Raw genomic sequence first — 19862 nt, 5'->3', positions numbered from 1 at the left:
TTTAAACATAGTTTTTAATTTCAAAGAACTTTTCATAATACCATTTTTTGATATTCTAGAATATAAAAGTACTTTATTCTTTAACTAAATTCATATTTTTGACATAACTCGTATAAAATTGATAAAATTTGATATCTGATGGTTGAGTTTTAGATGTTTGACTATCCAGAGCATTTTATGACGAATAACTTCTTTTGATAATAAAAAAGTTTTCCATATGTGGTTCCTAGCTTCGCAGACATACTGTATAAGAATTTCTGTACAAGAATTTTCAAATTGCAATGTCATATTCGGATTCAGCATAATCAAAAACAAAATAGAAACATATTTGATCAAAGTAAAATGATGAATTTAAAGATATTTTTAAAATTATTTATACAAAACAATTGTTATTGTTTAAACAATTAATAAACAATTAGCGGCCAAATCTGCGAGTAGAACTTTTTACTTTAACATGTAGGTATATAAACTAACAAAAAAACTTTTAGAAAAATATAAACTTGTTTGAATTTTTCCGAAACAATGAATATTTTTGTTCTAATTCTTCTTCTTCTTCACGTGCCATCTCCGCGACGGAGGTTGTCAATCATCATGGCTATTCTGATCTTAGATGCTGCTGCTCTAAACAGTTCGGTTGATGTGCATCCGTACCATTCCCTCAAGTTACGCAACCACGAAATTCGTCTCCTTCCTACACTTCCCTTGCCCTGGATTTTCCCCTGTATAATCAACTGAAGTATAAGTTGTTCTAATTGCACTCCCCTATTAGTAGCTTGAGAACCATTTTCAAATGAGTTTAATATAGAGCGATGGGCCATATATAATTACTTTTCATTTTAACACGTTTTAATCGTTATCCTTAAAAACCAACCCTCCCATCTTTATATTTTATTGAAAGGGTGAGTAAGTACAGCGCAGGCGCTCCTCGCATGTTTATCGACTGGCTACTGTTTCATACAAGTGCCAGGCTGCCTGCGATATCATGGGAAAACGATGCGTGCATTCAGGAGAATCGCGTGATTGCGGCCTTTTATGACATTTCCTTTCGAATTTTCACGTTTCCTTCTAAGTTTTCACGTAGTTGATCACTAACGGAAGCAAAAATTATCGTTGTTTGCTTGTCTTCTAGATTGTTCTACAGATAATAAGAGGTGTTAGACTGTTAACTGATTAAAATTTTGTGTTATTGTTGATGAAAATGTGTAAAGATGAAGGCGGAAATCAAAAAGCCACAACAAGTGTCCGAAGGGCATTCATGGGTGAGTCGCTTATAACAATAAAGGAGAATTATACAAATAGTGGTTTTGTATATTATTTTTAAGATATTCATAGCAAAGGTCTCTTACAGCAAAAATAAGAATAACATTAAAAACAAAACAATGCAAGATGTAATGCTGACCTTAAAAAAAATTATTTCGTTATATATGTATGTAGATAACTCGAAAAAAACTATTTGTCTTACGTATTTTTGGCTGCAATGCTATTCAAATGGGGATTCATTTTTTTCGAATCCTAGGAAAACTAATACGTATTTTTGAAAAGTTTAAACGAAGAATGAAAGATTACGTTCTTACCGAGGACCAAAAGTCCCTGAAAACTTCTATAATGTTTATTTTAATAAGTTACAGGGAGAAAAACTAAGAGAAAATGTAGTGTGATTTTTAATTTCAAATATCTCATTGAAAAGAAATTCGGCCCTCGATAATAATTTAGTTTTTCATTCTGCGTTTAAATTTTTTAAAACTATTTATTAGTTTTTTTTCAGGATTCGAAAAAAATGGACACCATAACCATGGTAATATTTTCCAAATCGAACATTCGCTGTCTTTGTCATACAACGCATTAAGTCAAATATAATATGATGACAAGACACTGAGAGTTTTAAATATTAGGCATGGCATCGGGAATATTTTGAATTGTTGATTAAAAATAATATTGGTAGTGTATTTGATAAATAACTGATTTAAGACGTGAACTGAATAAAAAGTTATTTATTTTTTATTATTTATGGAAGATCCAAGCAGAGAATACATCAGGATATATTCTGTGATCCAAGTATTCTGTTGTTAAAGATGTTTAAAATTGTAAGCGTTCCATAGTAACAATATATTATTAAAAAATTACTTTAACACTTTTCCTCTTTTCTCGATTGGGTATTAGTTTTTGTTGTACATATAAATTATTACAATCACTAAATACATAGTTAGTAGAAAGATTATGACATTTATTAACTGAATTAAGAATTTGCAATTGTACAAATAACAGTTATCCAAGAACATTCAAAAGCCATCTCTTTAAAGTTAATGATGACCTTGTCAAGTAAAATGACATCCTAGTAATGTTAATATATCAGAAAAAGTAGGGATAGCCGTAAAATATTTGCGAATTATGTACCGATGGACTTAAATATAAATATGCGCAAAAAATGGAATGTTTATAATTTTGGTTATGTTTTTTTAAATATCATAAAAAAATTAACAAATTGCCAGACTGGACAAACGACGACAGCCAGTATACATTCTCTAACAAATATAATAAAATATAAGTGAAAAGTGAGGTTAAACAGACAATTTTGGATTCAAAAGATAGAAATAGCGTATACGCTGTGAGCTCGTACGTAGAGGGGATATTTATAAATTCGCGAACGCCAGTAGTGACAAGTCTGTAAACGTTTACTGGAAATTTGACATAAATGTCAAATAGTCCAGGGCGGATCTGTTTTGAGATGGACGTTGAGAGGTGACTCAAATTTTTTTTGCAGAAATTGCTTGAAAATAAGTCAAATAATAATATTTGAGTTATCCTGCCTCTCAAAAAGGTCCGGAACATTGTTTAAATAATCAAAATGTCAAAAATTGAAGGAAAAATTCGATTTTTTTCTTTGTTTTTTGATTATAACTTTAAAAGTATTCATTTCCGAGAAAAGTTGTACTGACATAAAAGTTGCGTAATTCAATTTACTACAATATAGAAGTGGTTAAAAATTTAAAAAATAGTAACCCTAGTTGCAAAATAGCAATAATTGCGAAAAAACTATACAAAAACAAGTATTTGCATTTTACGTTTTTCAACCATTTATGCTACACTTAGGAGCTTCATATTTCTCCCTGAAAAACTTTATGATACAGTAAAATAATACTGTTTTCATTAAGATCGGTTCAATAGATTTTGCAAAATAAATTTTGCAATACAGCTTTCGCAAAAAAATTCATTTTTTCAAAATGTTACAGGACTGAAAGTAAAGCAGATAGCAAGTTGAATTTTTTTTTGCTTATAGAAATGTACTCTACCTTTCATTTGCAATTTTCAAAATTAAAATCGATTAATTACCACGGCGTCAGAAAATTTTTGAAATAAACAATAATTTTTGGTGCTACGAGCAGGACAGCTGTGTTCGATTCACACAGGTTGATTTCCACCAAAATTTCTTCTAATCTTTATCTAATATATTACTTTCTTACTCTATATTTTGTTGTATTTTAATATTTTAATTCCACAAAAATCAAACTAATTTTATTATTGTTTGTGAAATATTGTTTAAACAATTGAATATGTTTAAAAATAATAAACTTTTATTATTTAAGTTAAAATATATGAACAAAGAAAGTTTTTGCTAATAAAAGTGTTATTTCAAAGGATAGAGTATGTGTTTTTATTTTGCAATAAACAAATTTATTTATTTATATCAAAATGTCATAAAAATTAAAATGTATCAATCATTATAAAAGGTCATTGAAATGCCCAATCAGAGCCACCTATCCGCTGTCCTGCGCGTAGCACCAATAATTAATGCTTATTTAAAAAAATTCCTGACGCCGTGGTGTTAAGCGATTTTAATTTTGCAAAATTGCAAATGAATTGTACAGTACACTTCTATGTGCAAAAAAATTTTCAACTTGCTATCTGCTTTATTTTCAGTCCTGTAACATTTTGAAAAAATGAATTTTTTTTACGAAAGCTGGATTGCAAAATTTATTTTGCAAAATGTATTGAACCGATCTTAATGAAATTTACAGTATTGTTTTACTGTATCATAAAATTTTTCAAGGTGAAATATGAAGGTCCTAATTGTAGCATAAATGGTTGAAAAACGTAAAATGCGAATACTTGTTTTTGTATGTTTTTTTCAAAATTATTGCTATTTTGCAACAATTGTGAGTATTTCTTAAATTTTTAACTAATTCTATATTATAGGAAATTTAATTACGCAACTTTTATGTCAGTACAACTTTTCTCGGAAATGAATACTTTTAAAGTTATAATCAAAAAACCAAGAAAAAAATCGAATTTTTCCTTAATTTTTTGACATTTTGTTTATTTAAACAATGTTCCGGACCTTTTTGAGAGGGAGGATAACTCAAATATTATTATTTGATTTATTTTCAAGCAATTTCTGCAAAAAAATTTGAGTCACCTCTCAACGTCCAAATGTACTAATATTTTTACAGATCCGCCCTGGTCTAAAAGTGATTAATTTAAAATTAAAATTAAAAACAATAATTATGAAAAATATTAGTTGGTCAAAGCTGTGGTATGTATTTTTACCTTAAATATACTTACGTTTTAAATACTGAATTTACGTTTTTTTAATGTTCCGTAATATGTAATTATAAATTAATCTATTAATCTTAGCGCCATCTACACGATAATTGTGAAAGTATCCGAAGTAAGATATTAATATTTCATCAATAGAATGTCAAAATGATTAGCAAAATCTTAAAAAAATCTATTACAATTTAATTACTTTTTAGCGTTGTAAATATTAAGCGATAACAATTAAATAATAAATTTAATAATTACCGGTAAAAGTTGAATTAGTAATCCGCTAGGAGCGACACCAGCGAAGCTCAGAGCGTATAGCATGTGTAATGTAACTGTACTGTCATGTACTATTTTTGATCAGTGGAAATCTTTTTTTGTGGAACGATTTTCTCTCCTTTTCTAAAATTTTCTAGAACTATCTTGGTTAAAAATCCATTTCATGTTATAAAATATTATTTGTCCATTGTTAAGCCTAAGTCAATTTATTTTGAAGATTATTCATTTAGTATTTGTTTTCTTTGTCTCCTAGTTCAATTCGTAGCAGATCTCTTGAAATAATTGCTATTAAATAAAAACCCAATCATCTCTCTCAATACGGTTGGCTATGACAAAATTTGATAATAATGGTTCTCCGGAAATTCTACTTTATCTTCTGGAATGTCAAATTGCAACATATTATGCTATGTTAAAATCGAAATATTTTCTATATACGAGACGAGTTATTATCTTGCGTATGAATGTAATTCTCAGTGACTTGGAAAAAGTAGTTCATGTGTAAATAGTAGTCAATTTAAGAGGCAACAGTGGCGCGTCACCAAAAAGGGAAAACGCGGTGCAAGATTGCAGCGTTAATTTTGAATATTTTGTCGAGATATTTGGCACACACATTCGTAATATAGAAAAGAATGGCGGCACAGAGCCCAATTTGAGAAATATGTTAGAATGTGTAAATTACTATATAATTAAATACAATATTAAAAAACGCTGGACGGAAGGGCCGCCCGAGAACTTTATTGTACCGATCTATTTTCGTTATCGTACTAGATACTGGCATTCTATAAAAATAACAAAGTTACTCGTTATTTTGATATTTTAGAAACACCTTGTATACTTGAAAATATTTTATGGTTCTAAGCATCATTAATTCCCGCATTTGAGAAAATGTTCGGGGACACACTATAGATTATTTCATAAATCAATAGAATGTTAGTCATACTTTCATTTCAAATTAGTCCATTTTTCTGAGAAATTAATAGTTTACAATATTTGCACTTTACTGCATGGATTGTAATGAAATTTTGGGAGTAGCCCAAAGCCCAATCTCATAATTCAAAGTCTATCCTATATACTATGGCGCTTTTATCATGGGGGCGGTTCTCACCACTTCTCGGGGATAGAACATTTTTATTTTCGAATTGCATGGAGCAAAAGGAAGAATTTTAAGAAAATTTAAAAATGCGCTCTATAATTTGATCTTATTTTTTTCACCCGTCCAACTTTTTGAAAGTAGAAATAGCACTATATTAAGAGGTATTGCAAAAGAAAAACAATGCATTTAAATTCTGGTGAATGAGGGGTTAAATGTATGTACTTCTCATTTTTCCTTAAAGTACATTAGTCATATATTTTTTTGCACCATATCTCGCTTAGTTTGAATGTAACCGACATTTAACGGTGCTCGTTTTAAAGGCCTTTTCAAACACTACAAAAGCATGAGCACTTTGAGCATGCACCAAAAAACAAACTCTTTTTACCTACCATATGTCTTTTTGTATTATAAATAGAAAATTTACAAAGGGAAGAATGTCTGTTATTTATAATTAAAAAAAAATTATATAGTGTTTTTAGTTTGATGCATAGTTTTTAAGGTATTCACAAAAAACCGTCCGAAAACGTGTCATTTTTAAATGAAAATGGCCAATTTTCAACTACGCATAACTCAAAAAGTATTGAGTTCTCAAAAAAAAGTATAGATCAGTTTTTGCTTAAAAATAGGTTCTCTAGCCACTTCCATGCTTATTTTGACCAATAAACTTTCCACCCCCTTGAAGGGGTGGGAATTTCCCCAAGATAAAAGCGCCATAGTATATAGGGTAGATTTTGTTTCTGGAGCTATTCCCTATTTACTGTGAAAATATTAAGTACATCGATGTAGTAGGATGGAATTCGGAGCCAAATACCCTCATTGACTACCCTATAATAATGCTCTGCTATTTATTCAGTGAATTTGTACTCTACGAGCTCCCTAGTGGGAAAGTTTTGGGGTAGTTCTGATTTCTTTCACTATATATGGATTTTGGGCTGCTGAATTCGAATATGAGGTTTGCGGACAAAATTTCTTGCCGGAACATTGAAAAAATCGCGAGAAAATCGAAAATGTTTAGCTTTTTTCCGCTTTTCTGCTCAAATCTCGAAAACTATTAACTTTTAATAAATGGTTTGTTAACAGAAATTAAAGTACTTAAAATTATCTACACATATCACTATTTACTTTTTTTTTCAGACGAACCGTTCGGTCTAAAGTGCAAGTTGAAAATTGCGAATTTTTAACGATCTCGGCAAAACCCACTTTTTACATTCCAAAACTTTAGTTTTATTAGAATGCTGCCATTTGATAAATTTCTCCTAGTTTTCTGTACAAATAATAAATGTTAGTTCATAATATGAATATGGTATGTCTCTTCTCACAGCTTCCATGAATCCATTCCATCCTAAAATAACGATAATGTCTCTGCTTTTCCCTTAGAGCCACAGAAGATCAGGCACAGATATGAAGTCACAGTTTCAGTTGGTGTCAACATTTCCTTCGGATCTTGATTTCTGATAAACCTTGAGGTTTTGTCATTTGAAAATGTATTAGTTGAACAGCTCTCTGACTTCCATAAACCTCAGGTGCGTGTTTAGTTTTTAGCCGAGGAATGGATTAGTTAGGAGCTATTGCATATTTTGGCACAATACAAAAAATGCCACCCATGACGTAAAAAGTGTGGTATCCGTCGATTGTATGTACGTCAACCCTTTTTGTCCCAACGCTGCGTATTATATATGTTTTTGAAAAAGTGGGTCTGTATTCCCAGCCGCCTTATATATACGTTCAAGGTGTTATGGTCTCAATTTACCAAAGCCGAAAATATGCGTTGCTTATAAAATTTTAGACTCATTGGTGTCCCAATGCCGCAGAAATATGTCCGAAAATGTTAGATTATTGTTCCCAAAGCCTCAAAATGTTGGCACCTAAGACAGGTCATGCGGACCCATTGCCGTATATATTTGTTCACATATTTTAGATATATGCTATATTGTAGCACTGGTGGCAACGCTTATAGGTAGCTGCTAGAAGGTGAAGCGTTTGTAGCCACAGAAAAGACCAGGAAAAAAGAAGCGAATCGAGATACATGTGTTCAAGATGCGAAGTTGGCCTTATCGTAGTGTCATGTTTTGAGGAGTTTTCGTACACATGTTGTGTAAAGCACGGCTGGTCAATTTTCTGCGGATCGCCTGCGATTGTTGACACTTCCAGATATGCAACGCGCTTGCTCAAAGTCTTGTAGCGGCAGTAAGGCCCAAATAGTTGGTCTCACCGTTCTTTGAAGGGCTAGCCGTTTTCTCTACAAAAAGTACGGCTCAAGAAAATAGGTTGATGTAGTTTCCTCTTTAAGGTTTTGTTCATCCTATATGGGAGCTGTTCGCCTGGAAGTGTCAGCATTCGTAGGCGATCCGCATAAAATTGACCTGCCGTGCTTTACACAGCAGGTGTATGATAAACGCTGATTGTAACGTACATATAATCGACGAATACCACACTTTTCACCTCATAAGTGGCATTTCTTGTATTGCACCAAAACATCCAGTAGCTCCTAAGTAATCCATTCCTCGGATAAAAAAGAAACCCGCGCCTGAGGTTTATCGAAGTCAGGGAGCTGTTCAACTAATTCATTTTAAAAGGACAAAACCTCAAAATTTTCCTTGCAGAGACATTCCCGGCCTCTTAGGACGGAATGGACTCATGGAAGCTGTCACAAGCGAGATACCATACCTTTTAACTAACATTTATTATTTGTACAGAAAACTAGGAGAAATTTATCAAATGACAGCATTCTAATAAAAAATAAAGTTTTGGAATGTAAAAAGTGGGTTTTGCCGAGACCGTAAAAATTTGCAATTTTCAACTTGTACTTTAGACCGAACGGTTCGTCTGGAAAAAAAAGTAAATAGTGATATTTGAAGATAATTTTAAGTACTTTAATTTCTGTTAACAAATCATTTACTAAAATAAATAGTTTTCAAGATTTGAGCAAAAAAGTGGAAAAAAGCTGAAATTCTTCGCTTTTTTCGTGATTTTTTCAATGTTCCGGCAAGAAATTTTGTCCGCAAACCTCATATTCGGATTCAGCAGCCCAAAGTCCATATATAATGAAAGAAATCAGAACTACGCCAAAACTTTCCTAGTAAAAACACAATTTTATTGAATCATATGATCGCGTGAGAGAGGACACACACAAGATTCTAGCAAAATTTCAATTTTCTGTAACTTTTCGAGGTTTTGAGTTAGAGCAACGAGTTTTATGTTATTGGAAAGATAATTTTACGTTCTTTCAAAATGTGTAAAAATATACAGGGCGTATGTAAAAAATTAAGATTTTTTTTTCATTTCCGGTTAAACCGGAAGCTATATTGTGGGCGAAATTTATTGTTCTAATAGATAACAAAGTACTATATGTGTCTGCCAAATTTCAAATTTTAGTTCCTATTACAGAGGTAGTTACGGGCACTCGAATATTTTTTTATAAAAAATTCATAACTCCCCTCCTATGAGAAGTTAAGAAATCTGACCAATGTTATTCAATTTACCGATAGGATATCAAAAACATATCAAAAAATAAACAAACTCCTTGGAGTCGTTTTTGAGAAAATTTAGTTCAAATTTATATAAAATTTTGACCCCTTAAATATAGGCAACCCATAACTTTTTCTGAAAAACGATAATATTCTTGTTATAGCCCCATCTTTGAGCTATATAAATGTTTTTTCAAATTAAATTTATCTTAAACAAGTCTTTAGATTGGTAGGGAAATGTATCGGGTGGGCGGTCGGCCATGCTTGCAGCCATTTTGGATTTGGAAATGTCAAATTCCGTATTTCTATTTACCTATCGATGAGCTAATTTGCGCTGTCCCGGCCAGACAGCAATCTTACACTTTTGGCCAAGAAACGCATAAGCGCCCTACTACTACATTGTTTGATTTGCTTGTCTTGATAATGTTAAGAAGAAATGCGTACAATGTGCTTCCCCGTTTAGGATTTTGTCCTCTTCAGGGTTTGTGGTGAATGTTTAGTGTTGGCAGCAAAAGCGAACAGTCCGAAAAACACACTGGGGCAAGCGCCGTGTCCTGGTGTTCTTGGATCCTTGGTTATGCCGGACGGTGGTGTCCAGAAGGCTAAGAAGTCAACAGAGAAGAAAGTTTGATGGATTGTTGTTGGTTCCATAGACATTTACGTGTACTGTCCGTGCTTTGCTCTCGACCAATCTCCCTAGAAACCATTGTACAACGACAGGCGAACCTGCGTCCCTCGTCGGCGGTCAGGAGGTGGCTTTGAGCGCAGCGTGGACAGTGAGCGTTCGAGTGGAGAAAATAGTTGCGGCTATTTTCTTGGGACGAACAGGTATAATTGTGCAATGAAGTTGGGAAACCGCAAAAAACCAACTTCTCCCTGTTCGGGGTAGGGAAGAGGAGATGTTAGAGGTGGGTACGGAAGGCTAACGGGGTAGCCTCAAGGATGTTTTCGTACTCCACCGGGAGTTCGTCAATGCATGTTTGCATTAGAGCGGACGGTACATGAATCTTTTTGCGTTTGGGCTTTCGGTGGAGTACGTGGCCGGAAGATGAACAGGAACATTTGAGAGATTCTTGGGTGTCGGAAGGGGGGCCGTTGATTACTTTGATTGTGAAGTTCCTGTTCAGAGAGTTTATTCTCTCGGTGATTTTGGGGGTGTTCGAAATGTTATGGATTTCGTTTGAGGGATATCGCCAGTGCTCATAGTTGCATCTACGCAAGACTCTGCGCTCTGTCCTCAACAACCTCTCTTGTTTTTGTCTAGAGCAAAGAGAGTAGATACATGACTTGTACTCCATGACGGGTCGAATAAAGGTCCTGTAAGTGTGAATGAGAGTGTTCTTGTGTGTCTTGCCAATTTTTCCAGAGAGAGCGTTGAGAAGTCTGGCCCTGTTCCTTACCCTATCTAAAGTTGCCTTTAGATCTGCGTCCCAGTTGAGAGTCCTGGTAAACAGAACTCCCAAATAGTTCACAGTCGGGCTAACAACAAGCCTTTCTCCCAACAAACTCAGAGGATATTGGTCGTCTTCATTGCGAATGATTCTATTTGACACAGAAGGGGCGCGAAACACAATTGTTGTTGTTTTGTTCGCGTTGAGCGTGACTCTCCACTTACAACACCATTCGCCGACGCCGTCCAACAGAGCCTGGGCTCTTCTGAAGAGGAGTCTTGGGTTGTATCGAGAGGTAGTTGAGAGCAGAGTCGTGTCATCTGCATAGAGAAACAGCCGAGTACCTGGGATATTTTGGTTAGTGATGTCGCTGTTGTAGATAATGTACAACAGCGGCGCTAAGACTGAACCCTGGGGAACTCCAGCTTGTGGAGTGAAGGGGGTGGACTTTTGATCGCATATTTTCACTCTGACAGTACGATTGTGGAGGTAGGAGTGTACAATTTTGGTAAATTGCAATGGAAGCCCGATGTCCAGAAGTTTCCGAACAAGCCCGTCGTGCCAGACCTGGTCGAAAGCCTTCTGCACATCCAGAAATGTGGCTATGGCGAATGAACCATCGTTGATGGTTTATAAGCGCCCAATACTCCATAAGGAGGGATGGAACGAGAGATCGATGAGCTAACTTTAAGTTAAATTTCATTCGTTTCGGTCAAAATTTACAAAAATGGTCCCCAAATAACCCCCCTATTTCGGCCCCCCTTTGAGAGGTTTTTTTCAAAAGCGTAGTTTCTCGACAAAATTCTCTTAAACTTACTCATACCGAATTTCATCGAAATCGGTCCAGTAGTTTTTGCTGGGCGGTGGCGACATACGTACGTACATACGTACGTACGTACGTACGTACGTACATACGTACATACTTCCGACATGTTTTTTTATTTGCTTTTTAGACTCAGGGGGACTCAAGACGTCGAAAAAAAGTGAAATCTGAAAAATTTTCTTTTGCACGATCCTATAACTTTATCTATTATACTCATACTGCGTATGTAGTACGATAAAGTAAAAACGAGCCCGTGCCGCCATTAAGAAGAATAAAGAAATACACTTTCTTCAAATAAACTTTTGCATCCCATACCTAGATCTTGTGTCACATTTGAACTACTAAAATTTTTTATCTCTAACACGAAATCGAACATATTTTAACCAATAACTGATTAAGCAACATAGATAAATAGTCACTGTCATTTTGACAAACCTGCATCAGATTTCTGAGTGTAATACCCGTTGCATTTTGGTTTATTTTTAAAAATATTTATTTACTTATATTAAAATTGTTTTCTATTACTTCCATTTAGCGCAACTATGAGTATAATGTCAAAATATTCAAGTTATGTCAAATATTGCCGACGCACTGTTGCCAAAGTTTCGCAGAACTCTCGAAAAAAGATGTGCTACTATCTCCCAAATTTATATTGATGACGCGCTACTGTTGGCTCTTAAGATGATTACAGTATGGTACAGAATATTCAACAATCATTTAGAAGAAATATATTTAACAGGGTGAAAAATAACTACACAGAAAACAAAACAAAAAATATTTTATATAGGACACCCTGTATATTTTCTCATATTTAGATTCCTCTCATAATCCATGTTCTTGCAATATGAACAATATGTTCTATTTATTAAATTAATGTTAAAAGAAATTATTAACAACATTCGTCAATAGGGTGAAATACAAAAGAAAATAACAATTTCTTCATATTTTTTAAATTAAAAAACCTATATTTCATTTATCTGAAGCATTTCTTTTATACTATTCTTACACTTTTATGAAGTATTCCATGTACTTAAAATTATTGCTTTCAGAGATATGTTTAGTTTATTTCAAATTTCGGGAATATATTTAATTTGTTTAAGAGTCTTGTGTAGTACAAAATAAGAACCATCATAATATGTAACAAATTTAACAATTAATGTGATTTTGAAGAAAGAAGTCTAGGAAATTAAGTAGAAATGTTTAAAATCTACCTCCAATGTCTAAGCGCTTGTATCCGATATTCAAATGAGTGAGGCACATTTCTTAACATTTGTCGGAAGACAATATTATTAAAAGCTTTTCTTATTCTATTTTTCATATCATCTTGTATTGTTGGATGCTACTGGTATACAAGTTTTTGTACAGTTTCTGTTTTTTATATATCCTTATATGGAAAAATCAATTTTTAAAATTTCGGGTGGCCGCACTGGTCAAACAGTTGGCTCTCCTCTGCCTATCCACCTCGCAGGAAGTTTGCCGTGGAAAATTTTGCAGTAGTAGTGAAAAACTAATATTCTGGAAATGTAGATATATCGCACCTTTCACACGGCCGCCAAAAAAATGTAAGCCAATTACGTAGTCCGTAGTCCCCATGTCCAATGCCAAATATTCAGAATTAATATCCGATATTGAACAGTATAATTTATCACCCCGTATATCACATCAACCAATTTGTTATTATATTCAAACATGTGCGAGTTATTTAATTTGTTTAATGTATAATATTGGCATAATATCTCACTCATGACCATAAAGATTACCTTAAAACAGTAAAATAAAACTAAACATTTTGCCTTCATAATCATAATGAAACTTAAGAAAACATAAAAATCATAAACATAACCTCTAGGAAAATAAGTACACACTAGCTATAGATTGCACTTCCATAATTAATTACCTCCATGACAAGGCTTCATACGTGAACTATCTACTACTCCACAATAAGGAATTTGAGTATTTTGAAATCCTATAACATCCCTTACTACATATCGATCATTCGGTAAAACTTTATCCACAATATAAGGTCCTTTATACTTGGGTATAAGTTTTTTATTTACATTTGGTGTGGTATCATAATTTCCAATCATAACATATTGTCCAGGTCGATAAACCTGAGACGGTATATGACTTTTATCATACATCTTCTTAGATTGTTCCTGAGAAATCTCTATTCTTTCTTCTGCAATTGCCCTAATGTCTTTTAAGCATCTTTGTTCTTCATCTAACAACTGTAATGTCTCTCCAACATTATACCTAACTTTACCCCTTTGGTCCCTAACAAATAGGAGTTTAGCGGGTGTTTCTTTTGTAGATCTATTTACACTATTATTAATGCTGAACTCTACTTCACTTAATGTTTTTTCCAATTTGTCTGATTCTCGTTTGAAAGTTTACCCAACATGGGAGTTAATAGACGATTTATTCTCTCAATTTGTCCATTTGCTCGGGGATAACCAGTAGCAATAAGTGTATGCTTGATTTCATATTCGTCAATAAATTTAGAAAACTCTCCTGATATTAAACAGGATCCTCGATCAGAGATTGTCTGTTTGGGAACCGAATAATAACAAAAATAATCAGTTAAATGTCTAATCACTTCACTTGCATCTGTACTTTTACAAGCATAAAATTTGACATACTTGGTAAATGCATCAATAATTTCAAATATATACTTTTGTTTTTCTACTTCTGGTAGAGGTCCATAGTGATCTATGTGAATGACTTCAAAGGGTAGATTCCCTTTAGGTATATTATGTAAATAGCTCTCCTGTTTACCTGATTTAGGGTTGTATTCAATACATTTCAAACAATTTTTTATATACTCCTTAATTTTCGTTTTAATTTGGGGAAACCAATTCGTTCTTGTAATTAATTCATAAGTCTTGTCAACACTAAAATGACCCATATTGTTATGATATGTGTGTAAAATGTGACTTTCCATATCCTTTGGCACATATAATAAAATTCTTCCTTTGATCTTTCTATAAACTAGTCCATTCCTTAACTCAAAAAATGTGTGCTCAGCTTCTTCTAATTGCTTTCTTATACGGACTATATTTTCATCTGTGGTCTGCCTGACAGCTAAAGTCTGCTCTAATGTATTTCCTTCTAAGATTAGTACACTATTTATTCTACTTAAAGCATCAACATGCTTCATTCGCTCACCTGGCCTATGTTCAATGGTGTAGTTATAATCCTGTAGAGTAAGATACCATCTCATGATTCTAGTGTTTATATCTTTTTTAGACATAGCTAACTTAAAACTATCACAATCAGTCAAAAACTTGAAAGGAATTCCTTGTAAATACACACGAAATCTTTTTAGAAAATAAATTATTGCAAGGCATTCTAACTCAAAGCTGTGATATTTTGTTTCATAATCAATAGTTCTTTTACTGAAGAAGAATATAGGATGCAATTTCGCATCTGCTTGTTTCTGTAATAATATTGAACCGTAACCCTGTAAACTAGCATCACAATGCAGTTCAGTTTCTGCATTTGGACTATATAGAGCTAAAATAGGCTGAGATATTAATTTATCCTTAATTTTTAAATAGCTATTGGGACCGTGCAAGTTCGGCCAAGCGACACCTATTTCTACGCTCTGCAACTTTATTGGCACTTTTCATTATATTGACCAAATTGCCCTGGTTACTGGATAATTGTCAAGGCTATAGTCCAAAAAAATAATAAGAAGAAAAAATAAGATTCAGGTTATGTTATTAAAACGTAAACAATTGTATGTAGTAAATAAAATTAGTTATTAAAATGCAATACTGCAAGCAAAATACAATTAATTAAATTTACCTTTATATAATAATTGCATATCATATCAATATTGTGGAGCAACATATAATTTTTCTTCTTCAATGACAGTAGATATGAAATGTACGTCAATTTGACAATTTCATTTGACAATATGAATTATTTAAGAAAGTTGCAATATTTCTCCGCTATTCGCGCACGATCGTTTCTCAATTCCCTTCCAAGTACTTGCACACCGCGATCTCAAATTTTGAATTTTTTCTCAGTAGATCATAAAGAGGTTTATAAAGTAGAATTTTTCCTCAGTAGATCATAAAGAGGTTTATAAAGTAGATCATAAAGAGGTTTATTTATTAGCTTTAATTGAAAAACTATTAATAAACTTTCGAAAATAACTTGCCATACCCACAAACCGGTGTACCTGTTTAACATCAGTTGGTACTGGGTAATTTTTTATGACACTAACATTGTTAGGGTTTGGACTAATACCCTTTTCAGTAACAAGATATCCTAAAAATTCAATTTTCTTGTGCAAGAATTGACATTTGTCGAGTCTAATTTCTAATAAATTGTCAACTAGAATTTGCAAAACAGTCTCTAATATTTCAATATTTTCAGAAAATAATTCAGTAGCAATACGTATATCACCAAAATAGATTCGAATTTTTCTCTGGTTAACCAATTCACTAAATACCTTATTAATAGAACGTGCAAAAACTGACGGACTGGATTACAAACCAAATGTCATCCTGCAAAATTCATATTGCCCATTAGGAGTAATAAAAGAAGTATATTTTCTTGAGTCGATATGTAAATTAACATGATAAAAAGCATTTTTTAAGTCTAGTTTTGTGAAATTTTTAATGGCTTTTAATTGATCCAATTGATCTTCCACCAATGGCAAGGGAAACTGATATCTTACCAAGTTTTTATTTAAAGTTCGAAAATCAACACATAAACGATAATCTCCAGACTTTTTCTTTATAAGTAAAATTGGTGAAAAATAAGGTGTACTACTTTCCTAAATAATATTTTGTTCTAAAAGCTCTGTAATTATTTTATTTAAAGCCTGTTTTTCTACAAATGACATACGTCTTGGACGAAACGCAAAAGGTTCTGATTTATTTAAAATTAAATTCATATCAAAATTAACTTTAGGTTTATCCGGTCTTTTCACATGCAGATAATTTTTAGTAAAAGAATCTTTAATTATGTTTGATTCAGCATACGTTAAAGCTGGATCTAAATCAAGGCAATCATCTTTCTTATTTTTAATAAATAAAACATCAGAAAAAGGAAATTCATATCCCTCAGTAACTTCTTTCTCAGTCTGAATCTCAACTTGACCCTTGTTGAAGGTTATTTTATTGGGCCAATTAACTCATGATTTATAAAATTTTGACCTAATAAAACATCAAAATTGATAGTTATTTCACTAACAACATGAAATGTAAGTTTAATATCATTATCCCCTATTTTAACATTATCAGTAAATAATCCTAATATATTTAGAGGTGTATAATTTATTCCTGTATATATTAAATTACCTGCTTCGTTAATAATATCATTTGAATTCAAAAGCTTTTCATTCACTAATGAGATAGGAGTACCACTATCTACTATACCCTGAACATAAATGTTTTGTCTTTCAAAATAAACACTTAAATAATATGGTTCAATAGATCTGACCTGCTCATTCAGCAACGTGACAGCTCCATTACCATTTCTAGTTGTCGAGTCTGCTGCTTGCTGTGTAACTTGTGGACCTCGGCTAGGACAGTCGCTAATTGTGTGTGTTAGGCTTCCACACTTGTAGCATGATCCTCGATCCCTGCATGGCCTGGTACAATCATTTAATTTGTGTCCCTCTTGATTAAAATTGAAACAACGGATTTCAGGACGTTGTACTGCTGATGTGGAACTTCTTTGACGTGAAGTGTTAGCTGTACTCTTTGGAAATCTATTATGATTAAGCTGTAGGACAGTCTCGTTTACCACATTGGACATTCGGCTAAATAGATCCTCAACCGTTTTAATTTCATGCAACATCATTCTAGCTTGATAGCTTGATTCTGAAGTGTTGGATTGTCAAAACCCTCAATAATATACTGGATTAGCTCACCTTCTGGTACTCCTGAACTATTTCCTAAGGTAATTTTCTCTTGGTAGTACTTAGTGAACTTCTCACCTGCTTTCCACCTTCTCTTTTCAAAGTTTCTGCGCAGCTCCACGATATCTGCCTGGTTAGAGGACATCTTTCTCATTTCAGTCTTTAGTGTTTCCCAATCCATCATAACGTAGTCAACTTTGGAATTAAACCAGCTTTTTGCATGGTCAGTCAATTTCCCCAATTGCTATAATTTGCATAACCTTGCGTCAGGCACATTATATACACTTTGTACCGCCTTAAGTCTTTCTAGCATACCGTAATGTCTGTGTTTTGACCAGAAAACTCCGGTAACGGGTTACCTATTTCTTTGTTACTAAAGGGCCGTTCTTTTTCTCGGGACTCTGTACTCGGTGTTGTCTTTGACTTGTCTTGGTATACTAATAGGGCTCTTACTGTCGATTGGATCATATCTTCTACCGTAAACTGTTCCTGCAATGGCACTGTAGCGCTGGTCTCGCCGGCCGGGACTGCCGGTATATTGGCTTCGTCCTCTGCCTGCATATTTTTTCGTTCCATGTCCCACTTCTGAGTTGTTGGTCTTGCTTCATAAATAAAAGTCGGATTACAGTAAAAACTTAATATATTTCTTGATTTCAACTAATATAACAAACTTTCATAATCGTAAATCTTAAGCGTGTTCCTCACCTTCATTTTTCTAACCTCTAACCTAACCCCTAACCTAATCATAATCTGTCAGCTGTCAATCAACAGTCAGTCAAATAACTTGTGGCTGGTATGCCGGAACTATCAAGGCCTCTAACATTAGCGGCATAATTTAAATTTGACTACACTTACTTTCTTAGTTCTCCTGGCTTTACACAGTATAGTCGATTTTTAACTTATCCCACTTGCAATTTCTTCTAATCTATATATCCTCTTCGGTGAGGTCTCTTTCTTCATTGCTGTTTTTATTTTTCCGTTCTGCTGTAGTCTAGGATATCCTCTTTATTTTCTTCTGTTTGATTACCATTTTCAGCAGTATTCCTGGGTGTCATCCATCCTTCACATTTATTATTTCAGTAATCTGTTCGATTCGCACTTTGTAAATTAATGTTTTTCTGTGGCTCCGTTGTCAAAATATCAGTTGCTCTATTTTATTTATTCGGTTTTCCAATCTTTTATTTACCACCCTTTTCTCTCAGTTATAAAGTGAGCAGTTACTATTTTTTAAATATTAATTTGGTGTTTAGTTTTGCTTGTAACACCGTCGCTTCATATAATTAAGTGTAATTGTCGTGTTATTGATATTTATGATATATAACATATTTAACAGCATGATGCATGTGCATGATTTGGACGCATTCCCAAAAGACGTCGTGTGGGTAAAATATGAAGATAAATTTTAGAGAGGTTCGGTTAAAAATTAGCCGATAGTTTAGCCATTTCTATTTATGTCGTTTTTTTACGTCGCAATCGTATTTATTATTCCAAGGTGCTAAAATTTTTCAAGAGTTTAAATACTTGTAACGTTTGTTACTTCTTTGTTCTAAAGTGTCCATACTCTACCCAACAAGGTTATTTGTTTGGTTTTTATACAATACTTTACGTTCCTTCTAACTTGAGCCATTTACTTTTTATTTTAAAGCGTTTGATTCTCTTTGTGCTTAAAGCGTTTGATTCTCTTTGTGCTATACCTACGTTACTAGTATGCCATAATTTTAAATAAATCCCAAATGTATTAAACAGCAGAAATGTTTTGAACCAAAATTAAGGTATCTGTGGTCTAAATATACTTTACACTGAATTTATGTATGCGCCTAAACTTCACAACTACCGTTACTGGTGCTTTAAATAATAATATATTTTCTTCCAGGCTTCAACGGTCCTAGTTATGGTCGGCTTGGGAGTTATTGCTCTTGCAGTGTTTTGGATTAGAAGATGCAGGTGAGCGCAAAAATTTATAGCTAGATAATAAGATTTGGAAAAAGTTTTAAAACACTTTCGAAGGACTAGAAATTTCTATATGCGGAATCAATAGATCCTAAGGTATTGAAAAAATTTTTACAAAAGTTAATTCGGAAATGTTAGTAAAATTTTCACTTTTAACTAGCAGTTATGCTAATTATAGTTTCATTATATTTCATATAATTGATTCAATTAAATTTCATATCATAATGTCGAATTACACTTCAAATTTTGTTTTTGCCATGCCCAAGAGCACGCTCGTTCAAATTCGAAGGCATACATATTTACTCCTCAGACCATTTTTTTTGTTGTTAGCTCAGTGCGGGTATATTGTCGTAGCTTTAATATTTGTAAGAGTGAGATAGAACGAACAACAAAAAAAAACAAAGATAGTGCTCTCACTTATCGACCTTTACTTCAAAGTTGAATT

At 33.2% G+C, this 19862-nt stretch overlaps 1 protein-coding gene across 1 annotated transcript in view; it reads left to right on the top strand.

Moving 5' to 3' along the window:
• The first annotated feature begins 980 nt into the window (after nt 1–980).
• The window catches only part of LOC126888338 (slowpoke-binding protein), a 461995-nt gene continuing 443113 nt past the window's right edge, over nt 981–19862 (top strand). The window contains exons 1-2 of the mRNA XM_050656497.1: nt 981–1259; nt 19341–19411. Of these exons, the coding sequence (XP_050512454.1) occupies nt 1209–1259; nt 19341–19411 (122 nt within the window). The 5' untranslated portion in view covers nt 981–1208. The remainder of the gene's footprint in view (nt 1260–19340; nt 19412–19862) is intronic.

Source organism: Diabrotica virgifera, chromosome 7, assembly GCF_917563875.1.
Source record: "Diabrotica virgifera virgifera chromosome 7, PGI_DIABVI_V3a".
NCBI lineage: Eukaryota > Metazoa > Arthropoda > Insecta > Coleoptera > Chrysomelidae > Diabrotica > Diabrotica virgifera.
This window is presented reverse-complemented; position numbering and strand designations above follow the sequence as displayed.